The 23,286-nt window shown below is 39.6% G+C and overlaps 1 protein-coding gene across 5 annotated transcripts in view; it reads left to right on the forward strand.

Annotated features, from left to right (window-relative positions):
* Nucleotides 1–23,286, forward strand: part of elmo1 (engulfment and cell motility 1 (ced-12 homolog, C. elegans)) — a 104,335-nt gene that overhangs the window by 29,530 nt on the left and 51,519 nt on the right. For 2 of the 5 annotated variants that reach the window (XM_017694746.2, XM_017694752.2), the window contains exons 3-14: nucleotides 2,818–2,858; nucleotides 3,002–3,074; nucleotides 3,165–3,215; nucleotides 4,184–4,353; nucleotides 10,037–10,072; nucleotides 12,134–12,233; nucleotides 12,682–12,833; nucleotides 12,949–13,027; nucleotides 18,083–18,124; nucleotides 18,377–18,427; nucleotides 19,027–19,149; nucleotides 19,232–19,360. In XM_017694746.2, the coding sequence (XP_017550235.1) occupies nucleotides 2,818–2,858; nucleotides 3,002–3,074; nucleotides 3,165–3,215; nucleotides 4,184–4,353; nucleotides 10,037–10,072; nucleotides 12,134–12,233; nucleotides 12,682–12,833; nucleotides 12,949–13,027; nucleotides 18,083–18,124; nucleotides 18,377–18,427; nucleotides 19,027–19,149; nucleotides 19,232–19,360 (1,047 nt within the window). The remainder of the gene's footprint in view (nucleotides 1–2,817; nucleotides 2,859–3,001; nucleotides 3,075–3,164; nucleotides 3,216–4,183; nucleotides 4,354–10,036; nucleotides 10,073–12,133; nucleotides 12,234–12,681; nucleotides 12,834–12,948; nucleotides 13,028–18,082; nucleotides 18,125–18,376; nucleotides 18,428–19,026; nucleotides 19,150–19,231; nucleotides 19,361–23,286) is intronic. The other 3 variants (XM_017694760.2, XM_017694770.2, XM_017694780.2) reach the window with 3 other exon arrangements.

The raw sequence follows: 23,286 nt of genomic DNA on the forward strand, positions 1-23,286 counted from the left end.
ACTTAACATTCCTAAAATCTTTGCCTTAATGGTGCTGATAAATGAAACCTTTCTGCAGGTTAATTGGAAACAGGTGAGTGTCATGATTGGGTATAAAGGGAGCATCCCTGAAAGGCTCAGTCATTCACAAGCAAGGATGGGGCGAGGTTCACCACTTTGTGAACAACTGCGTGAGCAAATAGTCCAACAGTTTAAGAACAACGTTTCTCAATGTGTAATTGCAAGAAATTTGGGGATTTCATCATCATACAGTCCATAATATCATCAAAAGATTCAGAGAATCTGGAGAAATCTCTGTAAGTAATCGGCAAGGCAGAAAACCAACATTGAATGCCCGTGACCTTCGATCCCTCAGGTGGCACTGCATTTAAAAACTGACACCATTCTGTAGCGGATATTCCCACATGGGCTCAGGAACACTTCAGAAAACCACTGTCAGTGAACTCAGTTCATCGCTCCATCTACAAGTGCAAGTTAAAACTCTGCCATGCAAAGCAAAAGCCACATATCAACAACACCCAGAAACGCCGCCGGCTTCTCTGGGCCCAAGCTCATCTGAGATGGACTGACGCCAAGTGGAAAAGTGTCCTGTGGTCTGAGGAGTCCACATTTCGAATTGGTTTTGGAAATCATGGACATCGTCTCCTCCGGGCCAAAGAGGAAAAGGACTGTCCGGATTGTTATCAGTGCAAAGTTTAAAAGCCAGCATCTCTGATGGTATGGGGGTGTGTTAGTGCCCATGGCCTGGGTAACTTGCACATCTATGAAGGCCCCATTAATGCTGAAAGGTACATACGGGTTTTGGAGCAACATATGCTGCCATCCAAGCAACGTCTTTTTCAGGGGCTTCCTGCTTATTTCAGCAAGACAATGCCAAGCCACATTCTGCACGTGTTACAACAGCGTGGCTTCGTAGTAAAAGAGTGCGGGTACTAGACTGGCCTGCCTGCAGTCCAGACCTGTCTCCCATTGAAAATGTGTGGCACATTATGAAGCGCAAAAACAGAGACCCCGGACTGTTGAACAACTGAAGTTGTACATCAAGCAAGAATGGGAAAGACTTCCACCTACAAAGCTTCAACAATTAGTGTCCTCAGTTCCCAAACGCTTATTGACTGTTGTTAAAAGGAAAGGTGATGTAACACAGTGGTAAACACGCCCCTGTACCAACTTCTTTGGAACATGTTGCAGGCATCAAATTCAAAATGAGTGAATATTTGCAAAAAACAATAAAGTTTATCCGTTTGAACATTAAATATCTTGTCTTTGTAGTGTATTCAATTGAATATAGGTTGAAAAATAAATAATTTGCAAATCATTGTATTCTGTTTTTATTTATGTTTTACACAACATCCCAACTTCATTGGAATTGGGGTTGTAGAACACGTCTATTTCTTTGTACTTTTGTACTCCCTATGAGAGCTAAGTGGTCTGCAAATCGCAAGTGGCAATTACAGGGGTCCAAGCACTTTACAGAGTTTTAGTATGGCCTCTAATTATAATACCTTGGATCTGAAAACGAGATGTCTGCAGTATTTTGCACACATGGACAAACAGTTCAAAATACCTGTAAGGCTGTACAATTTGACATGACTTTGGCATAATTGTTACCTTCTGTGTACTGAATAATTCTACAGGGTTACCCAGACATAGTCCTGGAGAGCTACCACCCTGTAGAGTTTAGCTCCAGCTGGTATCTAACACACCTGATCTAGTTAATAAAGGCCCCTGAACACAAACCGTGGCACCATTATGAACCCACCTAAAAATGTAGAATCACCATTGGTAAAACATATTACATGGAAAAAAAAAACCACAGTATGCTCTGCTTGTGCATAAATGTACATTGTTCTGTGAACTGTCTAAGGCACAATGTTTGCAATAAACTAGGTGCATTACATGATTTAGATGATTATAATATTCGGCTATCTTATTGACCTGATTCCAGGTCATTAAGCAATAGTTTGTTACTGTTTAATTACGTATTTTTGATTTGATCTTTTTAAAAAAGCTGATGCTTGATAGATTACTCAATGAATAGCAGGGTTTTCACATTAACACATTTACAGTTTTGCTCAAATGTTTTTTTTTTTTCTTCAAATTAAAGTAAAAATGCTTTATTATAAATGAACTTAGGGAAGTACTATATTTTTAGTACTAGTCAAAGCACCATTTCAGAGGAAAAATGGACTCAAGTACTATAATGAGCGTAAATGTACTTCATTGCATTGCATGTGGTCTTGAACCACTAAACTTTGGAACATTCTTTCCGGTGATATTATTCTCTCTGACATCAACAGTCACTTTTAAGGGATGACGTAAGACCCATTTTTATTCTCTAGCTTTTGCGAGTTGTGATCATATATAGTGTGTTCTAATGTGTTCTTTCTTGTGGGGGGGTTTTTTGTGTGTTGGTATTATTTTTTTTATTTTTCTCTTTTTATTGTTTTTTTTCTCTTATTTGATTTAATACTTCATTTATGATGTACTTTGTAATCTTGGTTTGGAGAAATGCTATATAAATAAAGTTTGCTTACTTTAGTAGTTTAATGGGGCAATTTCTCTCCATTTTGTTCCATTACTTCATAGCTGCATTAGCTTTGTAGTTCCAGTGCACTATATTTGGTATAATCATATAAACTTGTTTTTCAGCCAGGCAGTCACTTTCATAGCGTTATAGTGTGTTAATACATGCAACATATATTAAACTCAGCTTCTGTGTTTTCCCTTATTGCAGTAGAGGGAAATTTTGTATGCCTCTATTATTATGTTAATGTAATGTTTACCATTTACATTTTCCATTTCTGTTCTCTGCAGAAAAAGCCACTCTCCGCCATCATTAAAGAAGTCTGCGATGGGTGAGGAATTGGAATTTACATGCTTTTAAGTCTACTTTTGCTTGACTGGTTTTCATTTTGCCATTCTATAACAGTGTGCATCACTACAAATCATTGTGCATTTAAAGTGCAACTATGTTGTTTCCTCAATCTCTGCTCTCCAGGTGGCAGCTGCCAAACCATGAAACTTATGCTCTGCAGAATGCTGACTCCACTAACTTCTACATCACAGAAAAGGTTTGATGACTATTACATGTCTCGCTAAATTTGCTGCTTTGTGAAAGTCCAGATTTATTTTGTTGTCTAAATAATAATTCCTCTCCACAGAACCGCAACAACATCAAAAATGGCTCTATTCTGCGGCTGACCACCTCTCCTGTGAGTAACAGCTTTTGCAGGTTTTTTTTTTATTCTTGTGTCAGGTGGTGTTTATGAGGGCACTGTCTGCCTGAGAGACCTGTTTTTATCCCATTTACACCACCCATTCCCGCTCCGCTCCGCTAATCCCCCAGATATGATGGGGATGCTGATAGGTTAGGCTGCTGAAGCTTCCTAAAGTGTCAGCAGCTGCAAGGGATTCTTGCGTGACGGCTCGAGATGGAAGCTTTGGCCAGCTGCAGCTTTTCTCACCCCGTTGCTTTACTGCCAGCCGAGCAGTAAAAGCTCAGAGGATTCTCTGCATGCCAGCCCTTTGTTGGGGTTGGCACTTCGTTATGAAATGCATCCTTCTGCTGAAATGCCTGTTTTGTTAGAGGTGCAAATGAAGAAAGTGCTTATCTTGCAAGCAAACGTAGGCCAAATGGGTCAGTGCTAATGAGAAATGTGGTACCACCTGTCATTCACAAGTTTGGAATTTGTTGTAGTAATAACCTATATAGTACAGTTGCCATATTGATAGAATAGTATACATGTCCCCATAAAAGATGTTGTCTAGAAGGCAGTTGCTCCAAAGCCTGACTATATCTTTCAATATTAATGGTTACTTGTGCCATGGGCACTAATACACCCTCTACATCATGAATGACCCTGAGCTACATCATGAATGTTTTGAGCTTTATGCTGGTAACAATTTCAGTGGTCCATCTCGTGGTGATATCCATCACATAAGTATGTCAATATGTAATGCAGTACCAACCCAAGGGAGTTTACGGGCACTCAGTTGTGGTCTCCCTAGCTTTTATGCACAGAGATTTACAAGAATTAAATGAAAGTATAAAATTTAAGCTTAGAGTCTGTTTAGAATGTAAAAGCTGTTAGATGTCAGCTGTTCAGCCGGGTAATGACCTCATTGTGTGTATATGTGTCTGTAACCCCTGTGCGTCTGCCTCTGCTGGCTGTGCTCCCAGGCCCAGATGGCTATGCAGCTGTATGAACGCGTCCAGTCCACCAGTTTGGACATGAAGCTGGATGCTCTGAAGGAACTAGCCAACTCTTCCAGAGACATCACCTTTGCCCAAGAGTTCATTAACCTGGACGGCATCACCCTGCTCGTCCAGATGGTGGAGAGTGGCACAGAGTAAGTGAAGTTTCTCCTTCCTCGCTTTTCTTCTGAAGTCATGCTCTTCATGACATCCCTTCATTCTCCGGTGTGCCCACGCAGCCGGACTGGAGCTGTAGAGGCACACTATGAGACACTGCGGCCCACTGACTTGCACTGTTAACTGTTCTGAACTGGAGTCTAGCCTGCATTAGCAGCATCTTTCCTTGAAAAACATCAGCTCTACTGAGTCACCCTTGAACATTGGCTGCAGCCTACCTGATTTTTTTTACTGGCATAGAATCTCAACTGCATGGAAAAAGGTTTTGAGGGCAGTGGTTAGTTTACATTACAAACACACTGCTCTGAAAAACCCTGAAAATATACTCCATTATTCCACTTCTTTTTGTCCTCCTCTTGAGCGTGTGTGTGTGTGTGTGTGTGTGTGTGTTTATACGTGCATGCATACACAGTTGTGTGAAACAGCGTGGCTTAGCCGAGGGGTTGTCGCAGTTGAAGGTTAAAGCGTGGCTAGACTATCTGCTGAGGTAGAGCTTTTGCAGGGTTTGTTCTGACGGCAGCCCCATAGGGAGCCTGTACTCAGCCAACAGACTGCAACACTGCCTCTGAGAGAGAGAGGGACGGAGAAAGGGGGGAGAGAGGAGAGATTGTGAGATCTAGAGTGTAATGTTACCAGTAGTATAATATAAAACTGATCTAGTGTTATAATCCTCAGAAGTGGTCTTGGGACATTCTCTTAATACAATTTGTGTCTTATTCATGAATTATTTTTATAATTTGTTTCTAAAAAGTTACAGCATCCAGCAACAACAGCCAGGTTTACTAACTGAAACTCAAAACAATCCTGATTAGAAACTGAAGACTTAAGCGAGGCAGTAACATTAGTGAGACAGGCTTTATTGTCTCTGTCCTCTGTAGATGTTAGTATTTAGTATTTTTAGGTTAATATTTTGTTGCATATCCCTTCTTTTGGATGACCGCTTGAAGTTGTCTAGGCATGGAGTGCATACGTTTGCACAATTGATATTCAACCAAGCTTGTTAAATCATCTCTTTTGGATGGCCAGAGTGAGGCAGGTTTTGAACACGTCTCTCTCTTTCCACCTCTTCAGCACACGTTCCTTTCTTGATTGTGCAGTTTTCAATGAATCTGTCTCAAAGATGTTTTGTTACCAAGAGGTAATATTTTGAGAGATTTCTTCAACTCCGTATTTAAGTTTCCAAAGAAATATCTTTTAGAATGTTAATAAAATTTAGAGTGAAGTGTGTTTGATGGTGGCTTTACAGTAGTAGTATTGAAGATCTCTGGTGTTAACGTGACATGTGGACATGCATTTGGATTATCCATCCATCCATCCATTTTCTAAGACGCGTCTCCGTCAGGGTCACGGGGGGGTGCTGGAGCCTATCCCAGCAGTCTTCGGGCCGTAGGCAGGATACACCCTGGACAGGTCACCAGTCCATCGCACTCCAGACCATTTGGATTATATTTATTTATTTTTTAAATGGAGTGCTAAGTGAAAGTTTTCTAGTTTACTATTTATTGTCCAGGACCAAATATCGATTAATGTGTTATAGCATAAATTGCTTGTGAATATGGTAATGCGTAATTTCCACAATACGTTAACAAGTAATTCAATAATTCTAATGATGATGATGATGATGATGATGTCCAAAGACTACTTTTGAGCATTATATGTGGTCTAAAATGAAGGCTTTATTTCAGTTGCTGATTTTCAGTTGCAAATTGACAGTTCTAAAACGGTTCTAAACAGTTTCAAACACTTAATCTGAATTCTGTATTAATGTCGCAAGTTATAAAGTCATTGTGATGTTCACTAAGTTTCTTAGATGACATTGTTTATTGAATTGCATATTTGAGCATTATGTTAGGTTGTAAATGATATTTTAGAGATTTGATAGGTGACTGCTATGGCTAAGACTAGGGTATCATTACAGTTTTGTCAATACCAGTACAGAATACCTTACTAATTACCTTACTGTTTCTATACCTTCTTTTAGGTTACAGCCAAAACGTAGGTGGGGCTTAAAGGACATATGAATGTGAAGTGCTGGAAAGGGGTATATTTAATGACAGTGATGGATTACAGACTAATAAAGAAGCAAAGGGCATTTAATAACATGCTTACGGAATGCAATTTAAACAGCCCATTTAGCAGTGTGGATTTTGGAATATGCCTGTTAGCTTGCAAGTGGTAAGACTGACTACTTTTTGAAATTCAGCATTAAATGAATACTTTGTTATTAAAGTTATTCTGTTAGTGCCATAAAGGTATTGCATTTCAGTACTCAGCTCTGGTGAGAACTGGCATAATCATATAAAAACTATAAACCACTAGGGACCATACATTGCAGTGTTCTTACCATGGTTAAGAGAGAAGTGCTTCATGCCTAACAGTATAGCTTGAACAAATCTATGGTAAATTCTCTGTAATGTGTTGCCTCTCTTGTCATATAGTTTTGATATGATTGTCAGTTCTTACCTGTCAAATATCTTAAACTGAAAAAGCAGAAGGCTTCAATTGTGGTTTTCTTATGTAACATTTAAAGAGATGGTGCCTTGTTGATGGGGTTTTTGCCAATGCTGATGAATCTGTGGAACTTCAGTATCAGTAAGTTTTATAAGCCAGTTGATGTATTAGCTGGACCTTTCAGAAGGAGGAGCTGTAGTGAGAGTGCTGGACAAGGAGAGAAAGTGGGGTGGGGAATGAGAGAACAAAGACTGAGATTGAGGTAAAAAGAGAGCTGAGTGCTTGTGGGGGGCAGAAAAGGAGAAAGAGAGAGTGGGGACATATCTCTGTTGTTACGCTCCAGCTTATCCACCCACTGAAAGCAGCTTTGAATTGTGATGAATGGCCGATGGTCCTCGCTATCTGTCCTCCAGGCAGGTCAGCCTCAGGACAGCGTGGGGCCACTCAGCATGGCCTCTGGGGAGTTTTAGCCTAATTATTCCTCCCCCAGTCAAGCAGTAACGAGTGGGATAAATATGGACTTTTTTTGCTCAGGGCTTGCAGGCAAATCAGACAATAAATGTTTTCTAATTTGATAATGGATATTATCTAATGGACCTTATGCTGTGTCTTTCAGAATGGTAGGTAAGGATGGGACAAAATGGAGAGCAGAACAACCACATGATGTACTTAAACAAGTTTAAATAGAACATATTTTGGGTCATCTTCTTTATTCCCATATTCTAGTACCATAAAAGTAGCTTATCAAAGTTTTTGTTTGAAAAAGTAATTTTACAAGTGTATCTATTGTCAAGTTGTGCATGTAAGTCACAGATTTCATACCTGTGTTATTTTAATCGCTCTCGTTTCCAGCACTGTTTTGAGGCATGCAGTAAATCGCAGCGAGAGCTAGCCAGGCTAAATTACAGCCTCCGTATGATGGGGTTAGTTGTACACAGTGTTACAACTAAGACCAAATAAGTAAACAATGAGAGAACTCCACATAAATTCTCAAATCATATTGTATTTGTTGTGATTAATATAGTATGTATTTAGTAGCTTTTAGTACTTTTAGTAGCTTACAGCTAGCCACACCTATGGGGCAACATTTGCTCTCATGTCTCTTTTTTGGCTCATTTGTTTGTAGACTGTAAATCCTCAAATCTATGCTTATGTTTTCATGTGTAGTGCATATCTGTATTTTACTTTCATATATTGAAAAAGATCTTGATGAAATTTTTAATATCATTTTTAAAAAATTAAAATGTGCTGTGCCCTGCACTCTCCTGATGATTTTACTGTGGTGGCAATATAAAACAACAAAGATAACTGTACTGTGTTATAATGTATTCATTTTGATAACTGGGTATCATTACTGTTCTAAAAGTGACAAATAGCCTACCATTGCAGTCTCCCCATTACACGTGAGAACAATGCATGGTTTTATTGTTATTTATTGTAATTAGACCCTTATAATTGATTTATTTTTTGTTTATAAAGAAATATATGAGGGGTTATAAATTAGTAATAGACTATAAAAAGTCTATTAATATAATACAAATGGTAAAGTGTTTCTGTTTGAGTTGGAGCTTTGAGTTTTTTTTTTATCTTTTAAGAATAATGTGATAATACAGAAAACTGATAATATTAATAGTCCCAGATATAAAAGGCAGAGTGGGAAGAATCTAGTTAGATTTACTCAAGTGCATGTACTTGTGAAATATTGTTGAAGTCATTTAGATTTACTTATTAATTTCTGTTTAATTTCATTATATTTTGTTGATCACAGTATGTGTACTGTGTACTACTATCTGTCCTACTCTAATCACCTCTAATAATAGGAAATGTTCATATCACTCGCTCCCTGGTGTTATGTCCCTCCAGTACTACAGGGGAAGGTTCTGCTCCCTTCAATGTGTGCAGCTGGGTGAATTATAGTTAGGAAAGAGGCTGTTTGTCTTACTTCAGTGTTCCAACATCATTATTTTTTCATCATCCTTCGTCCCCCCACATTGGCTCCCAGTGGAAGTATTTCCACATCACTCTGAACTGGAGCAATGGCCTTGCTTTTGGTTTCTATGAGCATGCCATACATAAAGCAGCTCTGTGTCAACAGCTCCTGACCTCAAGGAACTTGTATGTGGGTTTCTGTGAAGTCCTTTCATACTGAAAGGCACCAAGGGGCACGCACACACAAACACACGCACACATGCCGAGACTCAAATTCTTGCCACAGATTCCTGTGAGGCACTGACCATACTGTAATTATTAAGGAGGCTAAAGCGTGACTGCAGTCTTGAGGGCACAGAACCCATGCTTCAGGCTCGGTCTGATGACATCATGAGGCATGAATGTGGGCAAAAGCAGGCTTGATCAATAGAAGGTCTCCCTCTAGTGGCCATCTGCTCTCATTAAACTACATACCGTAAGCACCACATAAAATAGACAGTTAAGAATACAGTGTAAGGCAGTGGGCCAACAATTAAGCTGCCACATGAACAATGTGCTTCAGCTTGAAAGAACAGCATGTCACACGCGATCAATCACATTTATGGAACATACAGTATATCCCGCTGACAGTACACTGAGACATGACAGAGAAACAAAAGCCATTTGTTTCATAATGGTTTATGATACATGGTAACAAACACATGTATAGGAGTGATGCACATTGTATTTACTGTTTGCTGTTATTTGTAATTGCAGTTAATGTAACTAGTTGGCCTGTGTTCATGTAATGCAGATTTTGTGCACATATTTGCTGATGTCATACCTATTTCTAATATTTTGCATTTAGAAGTATATATGGCAATGTACATTTTAAACGCTGCACCAAGTCTGCATTGTATGAAGATTCAATGCAAGAGCTGGTGAGATTGTGGTGAGCGATGCTCTGCTTTGCATGCTTTTTGTCTTTCGTTTGTGAGTTCATTTTGTATGTGTATCAGTCTGAAGTTGTCTTTTTCTTCAAGTTGTTACATGTAATGGAAGTTATAATGGAATTTTTCATAAAACCCTGTTTTTTTTTTTTTCTATGTTGTTTGATAATGTTGTTTGTTCTGTCGCTCATCTGCCCTGTCACGGGTACGATCAGTAATAACTGTCCTGCTGTTAGAGTTTCTCTATGTGCTGGCTCTGATTGATTGTATCAGAAGGAGACCAGCAGATCAGACCATTGTCTCTGTTCGTTTTTGCTGTCTCCCTGACGTCAAAGTTTTTAAATCTTTGCAGACGTTATCAGAAACTACAGAAGATGATGAAGCCCTGGTAAGCCCCCCTCGAGCTGGATAACCCCACTGTCTCTTAGCCTCTAATCCTCCTGACCACAGTCTGCATGATCTGGCTCTGGTCAGCACCATCAAACTGATGGAGAAAAAACATGGCAGTCCCTGCATCCACTACTGGTGTCTTTTATGGTTCTGACTTAATGATTGTTTTCATGTAACCCAATCAGCACTCTTCATTTCTTTTGCATGTGGTATTGGGCAACTCGGGCTTTTAAGGTGTAGACTGGCACTAACCAACCTGCTCACCTGGGAAATGTAGTTGTGGCTTTTTTTTTTTTTTTTAAATAAACCCTAGGTATTAAAATCATTTGGGTAGCTGCACATAGCACTGACAGATTATCCAGTTTAGTTCATCCATAATATCTGTGCCAACAAAGAATAGCACACTTATTAAGAGTAGTCTTTTCATAAACTGTATAACTATTTTTCTGCAGCTTAGATTCTGTAGGTTTTCTATTTAAACCAGTTATCATTGTGCGATACCTTGTGTATCCTGTGAATCTAAGACCTAAGCTCCTCTCACATTCCTCTTTTCTGTACACTTTCCAAAACATCTAGTCACAGGAGTGGGTAGATGATCTCACACCTCCCCACCCCATCATTCATATGATCTTTAAAAAGCTGTCTGCCAGCAGTCTTAGTATAGTTATAGTATAGTTACTGCTCAATTCCAGGTGCAAATGCTTACTTACTCAAGTGATTAATGTACTGACTGCTATACTCAAACTAATATCTCACTGGGCCCCTGATGCTATATTAACCCATGCTGCCTTCTGGGCCTACTCTCAACAAGTCTGTCAACTTCCAAACAAATCTACAGACTATGTTTTAAAACTGTTATTTTGGTTAGACATCATTTATAACATGTTTTGTTGATGTTAAAGGGTCCATATCCTACATATGTTTTATTTTTCCTCTTTTCCACAGCCATAATTAATTTTTTCTATAATCATTTTCCAACATCTCTCTATCTTTTCAAATAAAAAAACTGTTTTGGTTACTGTGCCTTTAAGACTGAATGTGTGTAAATATGTATATATTCTGATAAGCTGATTTGCATTGTGTCTAAACCAAAAAGCAGACCAGCCTGAAACACTCTTCATAACTTTAGTGGGAATGGGAGGACCTAAACTGTTGTAGGAGTAGTTGGACATGTGCAAATACACTTTTAGACAGGCTACTTTTTCAGTTCAGTTTCCATATATGGACTACATGGACGTAGCTTTAAAACATTAATAGTTACATACTACAATATATTAAATTCTCATTTCAGAAAATTGGGAAAGTTGCTTTGCAATGATATGGGCTCTTTAATGTTTTAATGTTGATTTTCCTTACTTCTGTTAAGATTCTTATTTATTTATGTAAATTTTATTTATTTGTTTATTCTGTTTACACAATGTCTATGCTGGTTTCAATTCAGCTTTATCTGTTTAGCAGTTTGTTTGTTTGTTTGTACATATAACTCAATTAAATTTAAGGAATGAGCTATGAAAGGGAATTGTTATTTAGTAATGTTGTGTCATCAAGGTATGGCCATGAAAATGCAAAAATAGACAAAATGAAAAATGTTTTTGTTAACAGCTTTACAGTGTTTCACACTGATTATAGAGGCCTTCTAATTTCAGTATCCAGTATAATCTGTTGTCATTTATTTACTGAAAGAACTTACCTAGTAGAAGATGATAGTTCATTTACAGATTTACTAAGCTTTGCCTCACACAACCTATGATGTAGCAGTTCCCCATCAGACAGAAGATTTTTATGCACGGGTTTGCTGCTGAGTTGTGCTGCCGCCAAGCTGCTGCCTCGCACCCGCTGATGCTCTGGCGCCCCCTATCGCTGTTTGAGTTGAAGACTTTAGTGCCAGTCTGGCTCTTCTACTCTAGCTGTGTTCGCTATGGCTTCTCTCTTGCCGTGCCGTTTGCTGAAACCCCTGCAAATGCCCTCCCTGCCCCAGTGAGGCTGACGCTTGGCTGTGCTCCAGGGCAGCTCAGTAGGTAGACACAAGGCTAGTCGCTGTTGTCTTGTTTTTCTGCAGCTTTGGGGAAATGCTCTCCTTCACACTGACGGCCTTTGTGGAGCTCATGGACCATGGCATCATCTCATGGGACACGTTCTCTGTGGCCTTCATCAAGAAGGTGTGTTTGTAAACCCTACATGTCTACGTTACACAGAGTGGGTTGGTTTGCTCATTTTGATGTATGTCTTTAATAAATTAATACATTAATAAAATAAATTAATAAATTAAGCAGAAGAAATGACCATCTAGGATGTCTTATATTTGAAATGTAGTGATAAATTGCGAAGGAGACAACATGAAAAGAAATAAATGGTAAAATAAATCGATAAATAATTTTACAAAAGAAAATTACAGTATATTAGCATTTAAGAGCTTCCTGTCCCCCAACAATATTGAGGAAAGGTTTAAAATGTCTTCTGATGTCTAGATGATAGTACTTTAATTTTGACTGTGTAGGTAATTTCTGAATAAAATAACAATCCTGTGATTCCAAGCTTTTAAATAGTAATACTAACTTGAAGTAACTGAGTGCTGCTTACTCAGACCTCTTCGCCTCTCTGCTGCAGATTGCCAGTTTTGTGTGCAAGTCCTCCATGGACTCCGCAGTACTCCAAAGGTCATTGGCCATCCTGGAGTCAATGGTGCTCAACAGTCAGGACCTCTACCAGAAGGTGGCGCAAGAGATTACCATCGGCCAGCTCTTGCCCCATCTACAAGGGTATAGATGCACAGATATGTATCATCATTTACAAAAACAAAAGAATTGACAAAGACTAAGTGTTGTTCTCTGTCCCTGTGCCTCTGGGTATTGTTTTTTTTCTCTCTGTGCTCAGAACGGATCAGGACATTCAGACTTACACCATCGCTGTGATTAATGCTCTCTTCCTGAAAGCCCCCGAGGAGAAGCGACAGGTACACACTCACATCCACAAGCACACACTACATGTATTTCTCATAATGCCAGTTCTTGCTGGTAAATTTGTGCGCTACAGGCACTAAGAATGAGGAATGAAGCTCCTGAGCAAAAATGACAATTCTAGTGCACGGTCATAGTGGATTCAGTTCTGGTAACCCACAAGACTGTTTTTACGGTTTATAACCCACTGCTGATAGCAGGACTTTGTGTAAACCAAATAAGAATTGCAAGAGCTGCACAGTATATTTATTGTTAATCATTATCGCAATTTCATCTTTGCGCATCTGCTATCCCATAAGGCTGAAATATGCACATGAGCCTCTAACCACTCAGGGGTTTTCCCAGACATGGATTAAGCCTTGTCTTAACTACACAGACTTATAAAAGGAGATTCCTAGGGATGCACGATTGGAATTGGCCAAGATAGGAGTTGGCAGACTTTTGCTCCAAATGCACAATCAGCAGTTTGCCGGCAATCTGTCTAGATAATTTGAACAATTTAAATGCGCTCACCCTGTATTTGAGTGCTGCTGCTACACCTGAACCAAAATGTCCTAGGATAATTATGCATGCCTCATTTGCCAAGTTTCTAGGTGGTGCTGTATTTGGTTCATGTTATTTAAATAGACAGCTGTTTTCTTGTTTAAGGATGTTTAACTATGTTTAAATATGCTTCTGTGGTTCATGTGTTCATTTAGTCCACACAGTGTAAATGTCTAGTGAAAGAAATAAAAAGATAACAAACTACCAAAAAGCCATTGGCTATTTGGTCCATCAAGAAAGTGGAATTGGAATCAGCCCTGAAAATTCATGATCTGTGCATCCCTAGAGATTCTCCATTGAGAGGAAAATGTATCCAAAAATCTAGTCTGATGTAATGCATTTATTTTCATCTGCTTTTCAGCTGCTATCTTCTTTTTTTCAGGTAGCAGCCCTCAGCTTTAGTTACCAACAGGGCACAATTTTCATGTATACCTCAGGCCACTAAATTACTGAATAAAACTACCCAAAATGTCTGTATGTAGTAACCCTCCCCTTTTTCTGTCCAGCAGATTTAGAGTGAGGAGCTTTAACTTTCTGTCTTATTGTGTTGTTTTCTTGTACCCGTGTTGCCAACCATGGTTTTTACTGAAAAAGCTATTTAACAATCGGTAAAGTTCTTACTGATTTAAGGGAAGTTCCATTTGTTTTCATTTTATTAATCAATTCATTTAGTAAACTTGCTCATTGTTCACAGTGATTGGAACCAGATGACTGAGAAGTTTAATGCCTTTTTTAAGCTACATCTCAAAAAAACATATAAGGTTATGAAGACACTGACTGGTGCCTGAGGTATTGTTTTGCAGTAGGTTTGAGAAGGTCTTGACCCGTTTTTTTTTTTCTCATCTTTTTTTTCATCATCCGTTTATTAAAAAAAAAAAAACTCTGAAGACATGTCAGATTCATTAGTCATTTTGTATAGTAATTAAAATATCCATGTTTGTGTTGTGGTGTTTTAGTATTGAAACTCCTGGTTTCTTTTTTTTAAATATATATTTACCCAATTTCCTCCCCAATGTAGTTGTCTCCAATTTCACCTGCTAGTTAGGACTTCCCCAATCACATGATACTACCAACACTAGGAGGGTGATGGCTAGCACAGGCTTCCTCCAAGTCCTGTGAAACCACCCACCCAGAGAGAGTGAAGCCAATTGTGCTCTCTTGGACGCCCGGCTACGAATGGCTGCAGCATCACCAGGGATCGAACTCGCAATCTCCTGATGATGGGGCCAACGCTTAGACGGTTGTGCCACTCTGGAGCAAAACTCCTGGTTTCTTTTAACACATTGTAAATAGTCTGTATATTTCTCTACAAAAAATTTCATACTCTGAATGATTTGCTTACATCTCAGCCATTAAATTATGCAGAAACTTTGAACATTTTTACTTTGAAATACTTTGTTAAATTGTGCCCAATTGTGTCGTTGTCCCTCCCTGGTGTCATGTGACTTGTTAGTTACAAGGTTCCAGGGGTGAATGGGAAGCAGGGCTGTTAAATTTGGTGTTATTGGGTACAATTCGCTCATACTGGTCACTGGATATTCAACATGGCATCTCATGGCTAAGAACTCCCTGAGGATGTGAGAAATTGTTACTCTCCACAAAGATGGCCTAGGCTATAAGAAGATTGCCAACGCCCTGAGTTGAAGTTGTCCACATGTTCATGCGTCATATCCAAAGGTTGGCTTCAAAAAATAGGCGCATGAGTGCTGCCAGCATTGCTGCAGAGGTTGAAGAAGTGAGAGGTCAGCCTGTCAGTGCTCAGACGATACGCCACACAATGAATCGACATGGTCTGCATGGCCGTCATTCGAGAAGGAAGCCTCTTCTGAAGCTGATACACAAGAAAGCCGGCAGTTTGCTGAAGACAAGCAGTTCAAGAACATGTGTTATGTTCCCACAAAAGGCTACAGTCCAGGGGAGAGTGTGGGGATAGCAACGTGTGCGGTGTGAGTAGTTGGAGATGGCCAACCAGTGAGGAAACTGGAGAATACAGAAAACAGATTTAATTCAAAGACACGTTGATACACAACATTATACATAGGACATGAATTAATTACAAAACACCTCAAGACAACAAACAGTAGGACGTTGAAGAACTGGACCAGCCTGGGAGAGAACACAGACAGCACCAAAGAAAAGAAAACAACAAAAGGAACTACACTAGCTTGTATTTTAGTATCTTATCTAACAAGCAGAAATAAGAGCTGACTGCTACTCTAAGCTAAACTAGACCAAAAGTACAGGGGGTGGTACCGCCTCTAAACTAGTGTCTAGACACTCAGACTACCTGCGTGTGGCAGTGTAAGTGCGCGCACGTTCTAGACTGTTCTTCGTCCCAGCAGGAAACCAGCTCAGACACAGGGGAGACAGTCACAACAACCAATAACAAATGGTTAACAACGACAACAGCAATACAAGTCATACATATAACGATAACGGTTATATGTAAAGAGCTAAACTGAGACACAAACGAATTCACAAAACAGCGCTGTCTTAATCGAGCAGCACAGCGTGAACACATCCCAACAAGCGAGTCAGAAGGCTTCCGCGCAAGTGCCGCCGCGCAGCTTTTGAGCTCGAAGTCCCGCCTCTTTCTGGGTCCGAACGTGCCCTCTGATTGGCCAGTAAGAGATGAGCATCGTAGGATGATGAATGACCCCGATGCACCTATAAGGTGAAAGACCGACTGGAGCAGAAAAGAGGAGAGAAAAGAGCTAACGAGAGAGAAAAAACGCACCAGGCGCTTGTTTCTGTGATTTGTTATAATGAATACAGGCTTATAAAATAATACAGGCTTTTAACATGGTAATCAGTGTTCTTTTTAATATAATACACGGCATATCACGTTTGCAATATGTAACGGTGTAATTCCAGTGTGATATTTTGTCCACATTGTGTAGTTCTACTGTGTGTGTGTGTGTGTGTGTGCGCATGTGTAGCTGCACCTGTTTTTTTGTCAGTTTTGTAAGAGAACAGTGATGGAAGTGTGTCTGTGTGAGTGTGTGAGCGTGCTGTATTAGAGCACTGTATCTGTGGCTTGCTGAGTGTGTTGAGTGAAACAAGCTGTGACTGTACCTCTCTTCTGTGCTGACGTTGGAGCCCACTGCCCCTCTGGTCTGCCAATCATGCAGATGCTGAGGCTAGATGGCAGGACTGCTGGTCAGCAGTTCCGTCCCAGAGCTCTAGATTAGTACTGATCCAAAAAGTCCAAATCCAAAAAGAAAGGCTGATTGCCTGTCTGTACACCTTACAGTAAGACTTTAGTTCAAAAATCAGATGCATTTAGTTTGTGTGTGTGTGTGTGTGTGTGTGTGTGTGTGAGAACTTTGTGAGGTAGCTTTCAGTGACATTAAATCAGTGATGTATTGTAAGAAAACAGTGGGTATACCATAAATGTTTGCCAGCCCAGCACACACGGTCAGCAAATAAGAGATATTTTAACTGTAGTGTTTTTAGATGTTGAAACTTAAATACTGAAGCACTGAAGTTCTTTTTATTCTTTCATTTTTTTAAGTGTACAGGTCACTGTACAACACTTACTTTTGGAATGAACTAATCAAAATAGTTTTTAATCAGGGAACTGACCAGTCATAATGAGCTCAGAGAAAGTCACATGATGGTTTGTCTTGGAATAAAAAATAAGTGAGTATACACAATTCTTTTTTCTGACAGCCCCCCAAAAAAAAGTCTGTATACAACAGACTGTGTTCAGTGCTTCAGACATCTGGTTTCTATCACCACTGTGAAAACTCTGAAAGTCTGAAAAGTCTTTAATTCTCTCTAGAGCAGAGCATTTTGTATCAAATCACTCTGAATGAGGTTTAAGTCTTAATGGTTTGGTTATGCATAAAAACAGTGGAACTCCCCTGTCGGTAAATTCAAAGTTATTAAAGGACTTGTTACTAAAGATTCTGATACTGTATGAAATACTATAAGATTAATCTGTAAAAATTGATAAAGGAATAGACAAAATCCATTCAACCTACTGCTACTGTCAAGGATTTAGGTGTGATGCTAAATGGAGGAGTAGAAACCTCAATTGCTTGTTAGCTACAATATTCTAAACTATATAATAAGTGCTTTATTATTAATTACACTGATTACAAATGAGTTTGATGTTAAACATTCAATACAGTAAGCTATTCTGGAGTGTTGAATGATAATAGTATTTGTATTAAAGCTGTGAGGTTTTGCTTTATTGTTATGGAGCGGAGAACTCAGAGGCCCAGAATCTGAACAAGTGTTTTCTTTATGGCGATTTTAAAACTGCTTATTGAAATTTTTTTTTTTATCCTGAGTGCTCTTCAGTCTAATAGCAGACGTATTAGGATGCACAGAGATCTGATGAAACTGCAGCTGAGCATAAAAGCCAGAGTGAAGTTTCTCTGCACTTGTTTCGCTGACTCACTGCTCTCTCCTTTCTGCATTACTAACAGAATGCCTTTGCTTGCCCTCCCTCTGAATTTCTGTTTCTCTATTTCTTTTCCTTGCTGCGTATGTAACGGTAGTTTGATGAGAGCAATGTGAACATCCTTGATTGTCCCCTCACAGTAAGTGCGTCTGATTTGGTTTTAAATCCTCTGTTGTTAGAATGCAGCTGTTTGTTCAGCATCTAATCTGTGAACATGAGAAAATTATCTCTGTGTGAGCGACGTCTCACACTGACCATTTTAATAGCTTTTCATGAGTTGGATGTTTTTTGCTGTATTTCCTTTAAGACTCTCATACAGATTTACCTCTTAAAGTCATCCAGGCTGTGATTGTTGTTTGTGAGTGATGGATCTCTCTGTGTCTGCCTGCAGGAGATGGCTCATATTCTTGCACAGAAGCAGCTGCGCTCCATTATTCTCCAAGTGAGTTTCTCTCTCCTCTCTTCTCCTCTTTCTCCTTCCCTTTCTTTACCTTTCTTTTGCTTTTTCTTTCTTTTGTTTAAATTTTCTTTCTTTTTTTTTATTTTCTCACTTCATTAGTTTCACTTCATTTGTTTTGTTTATTTTTGTATTTGTTCATTATATCTTTTGTGCTTTCTTTCATTATTTCTGTCGGTCTTCTTTTTTTTCCCTAATTTTTCTTTTGCTCATTTTTGTTCTTTCTTTTTTCTTTTGTATTTCTTTCTCTTCTTTTCTCTCTCTCTTTTTCTTACTTTGGTTTAATGTTTTCTTTGGCCCACTTCATTGTCTGTCTTTTTTTTTTTTTTCTTTCTCACATTTTTTTTCTTTTTTCTTGTTCTTTTCGGTCTCCTTTTTTTCTCTCTCTTTGATTCTTTCTCTCTGTCTCTTTCTTTCATTCAGTCTTTTTTCCTTTTTTCTTTTTTCTACGTTTCCTTATTTCTTTTTTGTATTGTATGACCCATATAGTGTCTAAGCCAACTCAGCCACTTTCTGATGTGTTCTTTTCTTTCTTTCATCCTCCTTTTTTTACTCTAAATATTGTTTTGACTTGTCTCTTGCAGAATGTCATCAGGAGCACCAAGCCCATTAACGACGAGATGGCTCACCAGCTCTACATGCTGCAGGTGCTGACCTTTAACCTGTTGGAGGACCGCATGATGACGAAGATGGACCCTCAGGACCAGGTGCATCTCTGCCCTTGATATGTAAATAATCTCTCCAGTCTGTGAGGTAATTTATCTCGCTCTCTCCGTCTCTCTCTCATAGGCTCAGAGAGATATCATCTTTGAGCTGCGCAGGATTGCCTTTGATGTCGAGTGCGAATCCAACAACAGCGGCAGTATTGAAAAGCGCAAGTCCATGTACACCAGAGACTACAAGAAGCTTGGTTTCATCGTAAGTCTATTTCACAACCCACACCCACATTAAGTTAGCCTCGTTGTTTATTCTCAGATGTTCAGTAAGACATCTTATTATGCCTCTCCTGAGGGCTCTAAACTGTTATGCATCATTTTGAAGTGTGCTGTAAACACTCAGCACCCCTCTGTCAGCTGTGTGCTGCAGCTTTGGAGCTAACAAGCAACACAATTCGGCTGATATGCTACACAGGCTGCTGTTCTCTCATGCATGCTCAAGAGCAGGGAGCAGAAGGCAGCTGGGCTGCTGGCATGAAGCAGTGATAGCAGCTACAGCTTTCTTCCTGAAGTCTCTCAGGCAAGCCTCCAGCAGCCTTATCCATGTGGGAGAAGCAGCATCTCAGGCCTGGTAGAGTGGACTCTGGACTCAGGACTGCAGAGTGAAGGGCTTGGAGGCCTTTGAGCTTAAAATGATATTTGCACAGTTTTCTCCTTACTTCAAATGCAGTGTTTCAACTACAGCAGCTACATAGTAGTCTATAAGACATTTCTGATGTCTAAATTTTGCTGCAAAGTTAGCTGCAAGGCTAATGTAGCTAAGGAGTAATGGAAGCGTCCTGGTTAGCATTGTGCAATCTATATGCGTAAGTCATGATTTCCTTCAAACCGCATCAATTTGAAAAGGTAAATGTACAGTAAAGTAGTTACAGTAAACAGTAGTAGTAGCAAATGGGCTACTGCTGTTTTTAGCTATGCAGTGTATGTTTGCCATTTTTTGTAGATGACTGTTTATTGAAATGTCACACATTGAGAAACATTTAGACATGCAGTTTTCACAAAGGAGAAAATGGTGTAAATTACATTATATTTATTTTATTGAAAGGAGTGAGAATGCAATGATATACAAGATTTTGAAATCATTGTATGTAATTTTTTGCTGCAGTACCCATTCTGCGTGCCTCAGCTTGCATTCCTAAAGCTTTCCATTAGTGTACCTACCCAACCAACAATGTCCCCACTTTCAAAATATATGTATGTATATAAAACATATGTATTTATACATACACAGACACACATATAATCATGTATATGCATACATGTCTGTAAATACACCGATCAGGCATAACATTATGACCACCTCGTTGTTTCTGCACTCACTGTCCATTTTATCAGCGCCACTTACTATATAGTTGATCTTTGTAGTTCCCCTTTTACCCTGTTCTTCAGTGGTCAGGACCCTCATGGACCCTCACAGAGCACTAACACTCAAAGCACTTAAAAACTCCAGCAGCACTGCTGTGTCTGATCCACTGAGCAGAGCTGAGAATGTTCTGCAGAAGACATGCAGAGCTCATTTAATCAGGCTGAAGCCAGCTGAAAACTGCGATAACTCTGGTCTCGTAAGTTTATTGCATGTCACACTAGCAATAGGTTTTAGCAACCAAATTTTTTTTTTTACAATTTGCTATTTTTGTTTGCAACGGCATTTTTGCAGCAAAAATTTAAGAGTATATCTCACGAGAGAGACAGAGAGAGAGAGAGACACACAGAGAGAGAGAGAGAAGGTGAGTGGCCGAGTGAGTAGGAGAGAGAGGCAGTGAGGTCTGAGAGCATCAGAAAGCGTATCACTGGCTGTGGCTTGATGAGGGGGAAGCTAAAGCTGTCATTTTCTCCTAAACCCCCCTGAGCTGCCAAGAGCTTGCTAAAGACCCCTCTCATGCTGCCGTGTGCTGCAAACTGATAAGGCCTGCCTTAAAATCCTGCAGTACTGTTAAAGCCCTCGCACATACAGACACACACTGACCCAGGATGTTCTCATGTTAAGCCCAGCAGGTAGACGGTAAGTTTGCAGACCTGAAACTTTTACTTGTAGTAGCAGTGGTGGTTTGATTGCTCTTAGTGGAGTTATGCAGGGTGTGTTTAGAAGGAGTGTGCTAATGAGGCCTGTATGTTTTTGCTTTCAGAGCAGCCCAGAGTGTCTCTCTCTCTCTCTCTCTTCAGTGTTGCCAAATCAGTGAATAGTGATAACTGACAAAGAAGAAAGGTTATTGATTGTATACTTATTGTACATAAAGTTACATGCATGCACATCTTTATAAAAAAAGAATAAGAAAAAACACTTTTGAGGTTATGCAGTTTCTGATTTTATGCTGCTAAGCTTGTAGTGGTACAATTTTTTTTTTTGTATGGTCTACATGAAATGAGGACATTTGAAGCTTGTGAAAGTCTGTTATTCAGTGTTTCACACATTTGAAATATTTCATAATTTTTTTTTTCCCCTTTTGTTTCTTTTAACAATGGTAGCACTCAGCTATAACATATAATCAGGTTTTCATTTACAAGATTACGTTGGTGTGTCAGTTACATACAAACATATACATATATATACATGTATATACAAATATACATACTGCACTAATGCACTTCTAATGGTGGTGTGCCATTTTTACATTTAATATTATACGGTTTTTGATGCAGCCAAGGACTTCTGAAGTTAATTAGCAGAAGCAGAAATGTCAGATGGTGGCTGGAACTAGACTGTACAGGAAGTTAGATCTCCAGGGGTTGGTGACCAGTGCTGTAGAGCACTGCTGCTGTGCTATTCTTTGAGTACGAATTAAGTTTCTTTTTTTTAGTCTGTGAGACTATTGGGCTAATGAGTGAATGTCAGGATTTGCATCCTTTTCTGAGTGGTTTTGCTCTGAGAGGTCACACTACAGCCTACCAACCAAAGAAATCATACTAGCTGGCAAAAGAGTTTTGAAAACAAACATGCTTTGAAAACAAAGGTGCTAGCTAAACTCGAATGTCATTAACTTGAATGTTGAATGCTGAATGACCAGAATGCATTCTCTATACCTTGTATGTAGCAGTTTTACAGAGACATTTTGAGTAAAGAGCCTTGGCATAGATTATTCCACCTTTTTTCTCTTTTTAACAGCTGACTGAAATCTGATGATGAGGCTATCTCTTATATTCACTCTCCGTGATCTATATAGGACTCCAAAAGGCCTTATGCTTTTTCTCATCAAAATGTGATTGGTTGATTCCACTGTACATTCCTAATTATGCTTGTAATTATTTTATTATGTTAGACCTCCTGTCAAGCTCTTGATAATACAGTAAGGATTAAGATTAAGAGACTTCACCTCCACATTTAACCCATCCGTGAAGTGAAATACCACATACACTCTAGTGAGCGTACACATACTAGGGGGCAGTGAGCACACTTGCCCGGAGTGGTGGGCAGCCCAATCCGCAGCGCCTGGGGAGCAGTTGGGGGTTAGGTGTCTTGCTCAAGGACACCTTAGTCATGTGCTGTCGGCTCTGGGGATCGAACCAGTGACCTTCTGGTCACAAGGCTGGTTCCCTAACCTCCAGCCTGCGACTGCCCCCGATTGTTTGTGTGATTTGTAATTTTAGATTTTATACACATATTTACAGAGGACATCTCTCCCCCACCCCCTTCCTTTTCCTACATATAAGAGAATATTAAACAGCTTGGCTACTGATGAGTTGCTGCTCATAACCCCTTTAATATTTCTCACTGTCTGTAGATTTAGGGCTGAACGTGTGCTTAATGTGCCAGTGGAGATAGCTTTTTGCCTTATCTTTAATCAGCCATGTCTCTGCTCATCTCTTTCCCCCCCAGGGGCCCAGCAGGCCGTCCAAGCCTCGTTGCTCTTGCGTAGGCAGAACAAGAGCCACCCGAAATCCAGCCAGACATCTGCAAAGCTCACGTCCTTCATGCCACCTTTTTTTCCTTGTTTGAAAAGCTCAGATTTGTTTGAAGTAGACAGGCACATAAAGAGAGGAGATATCAGTGTATTCACATTTTTAGTGAGCTTGTGACCAGTGATATATGGGGTATATGTGTCTATAGAAAATAAAAGTTCTGATGTCGCTGTTGATTTTCGCTTGGTGCAGCAGGACCATGTAGGAGCAATTTCTAGTTCCTGTGTTGTG

Source organism: Pygocentrus nattereri, chromosome 27 (assembly GCF_015220715.1).
Source record: "Pygocentrus nattereri isolate fPygNat1 chromosome 27, fPygNat1.pri, whole genome shotgun sequence".
NCBI classification, from domain to species: domain Eukaryota; kingdom Metazoa; phylum Chordata; class Actinopteri; order Characiformes; family Serrasalmidae; genus Pygocentrus; species Pygocentrus nattereri.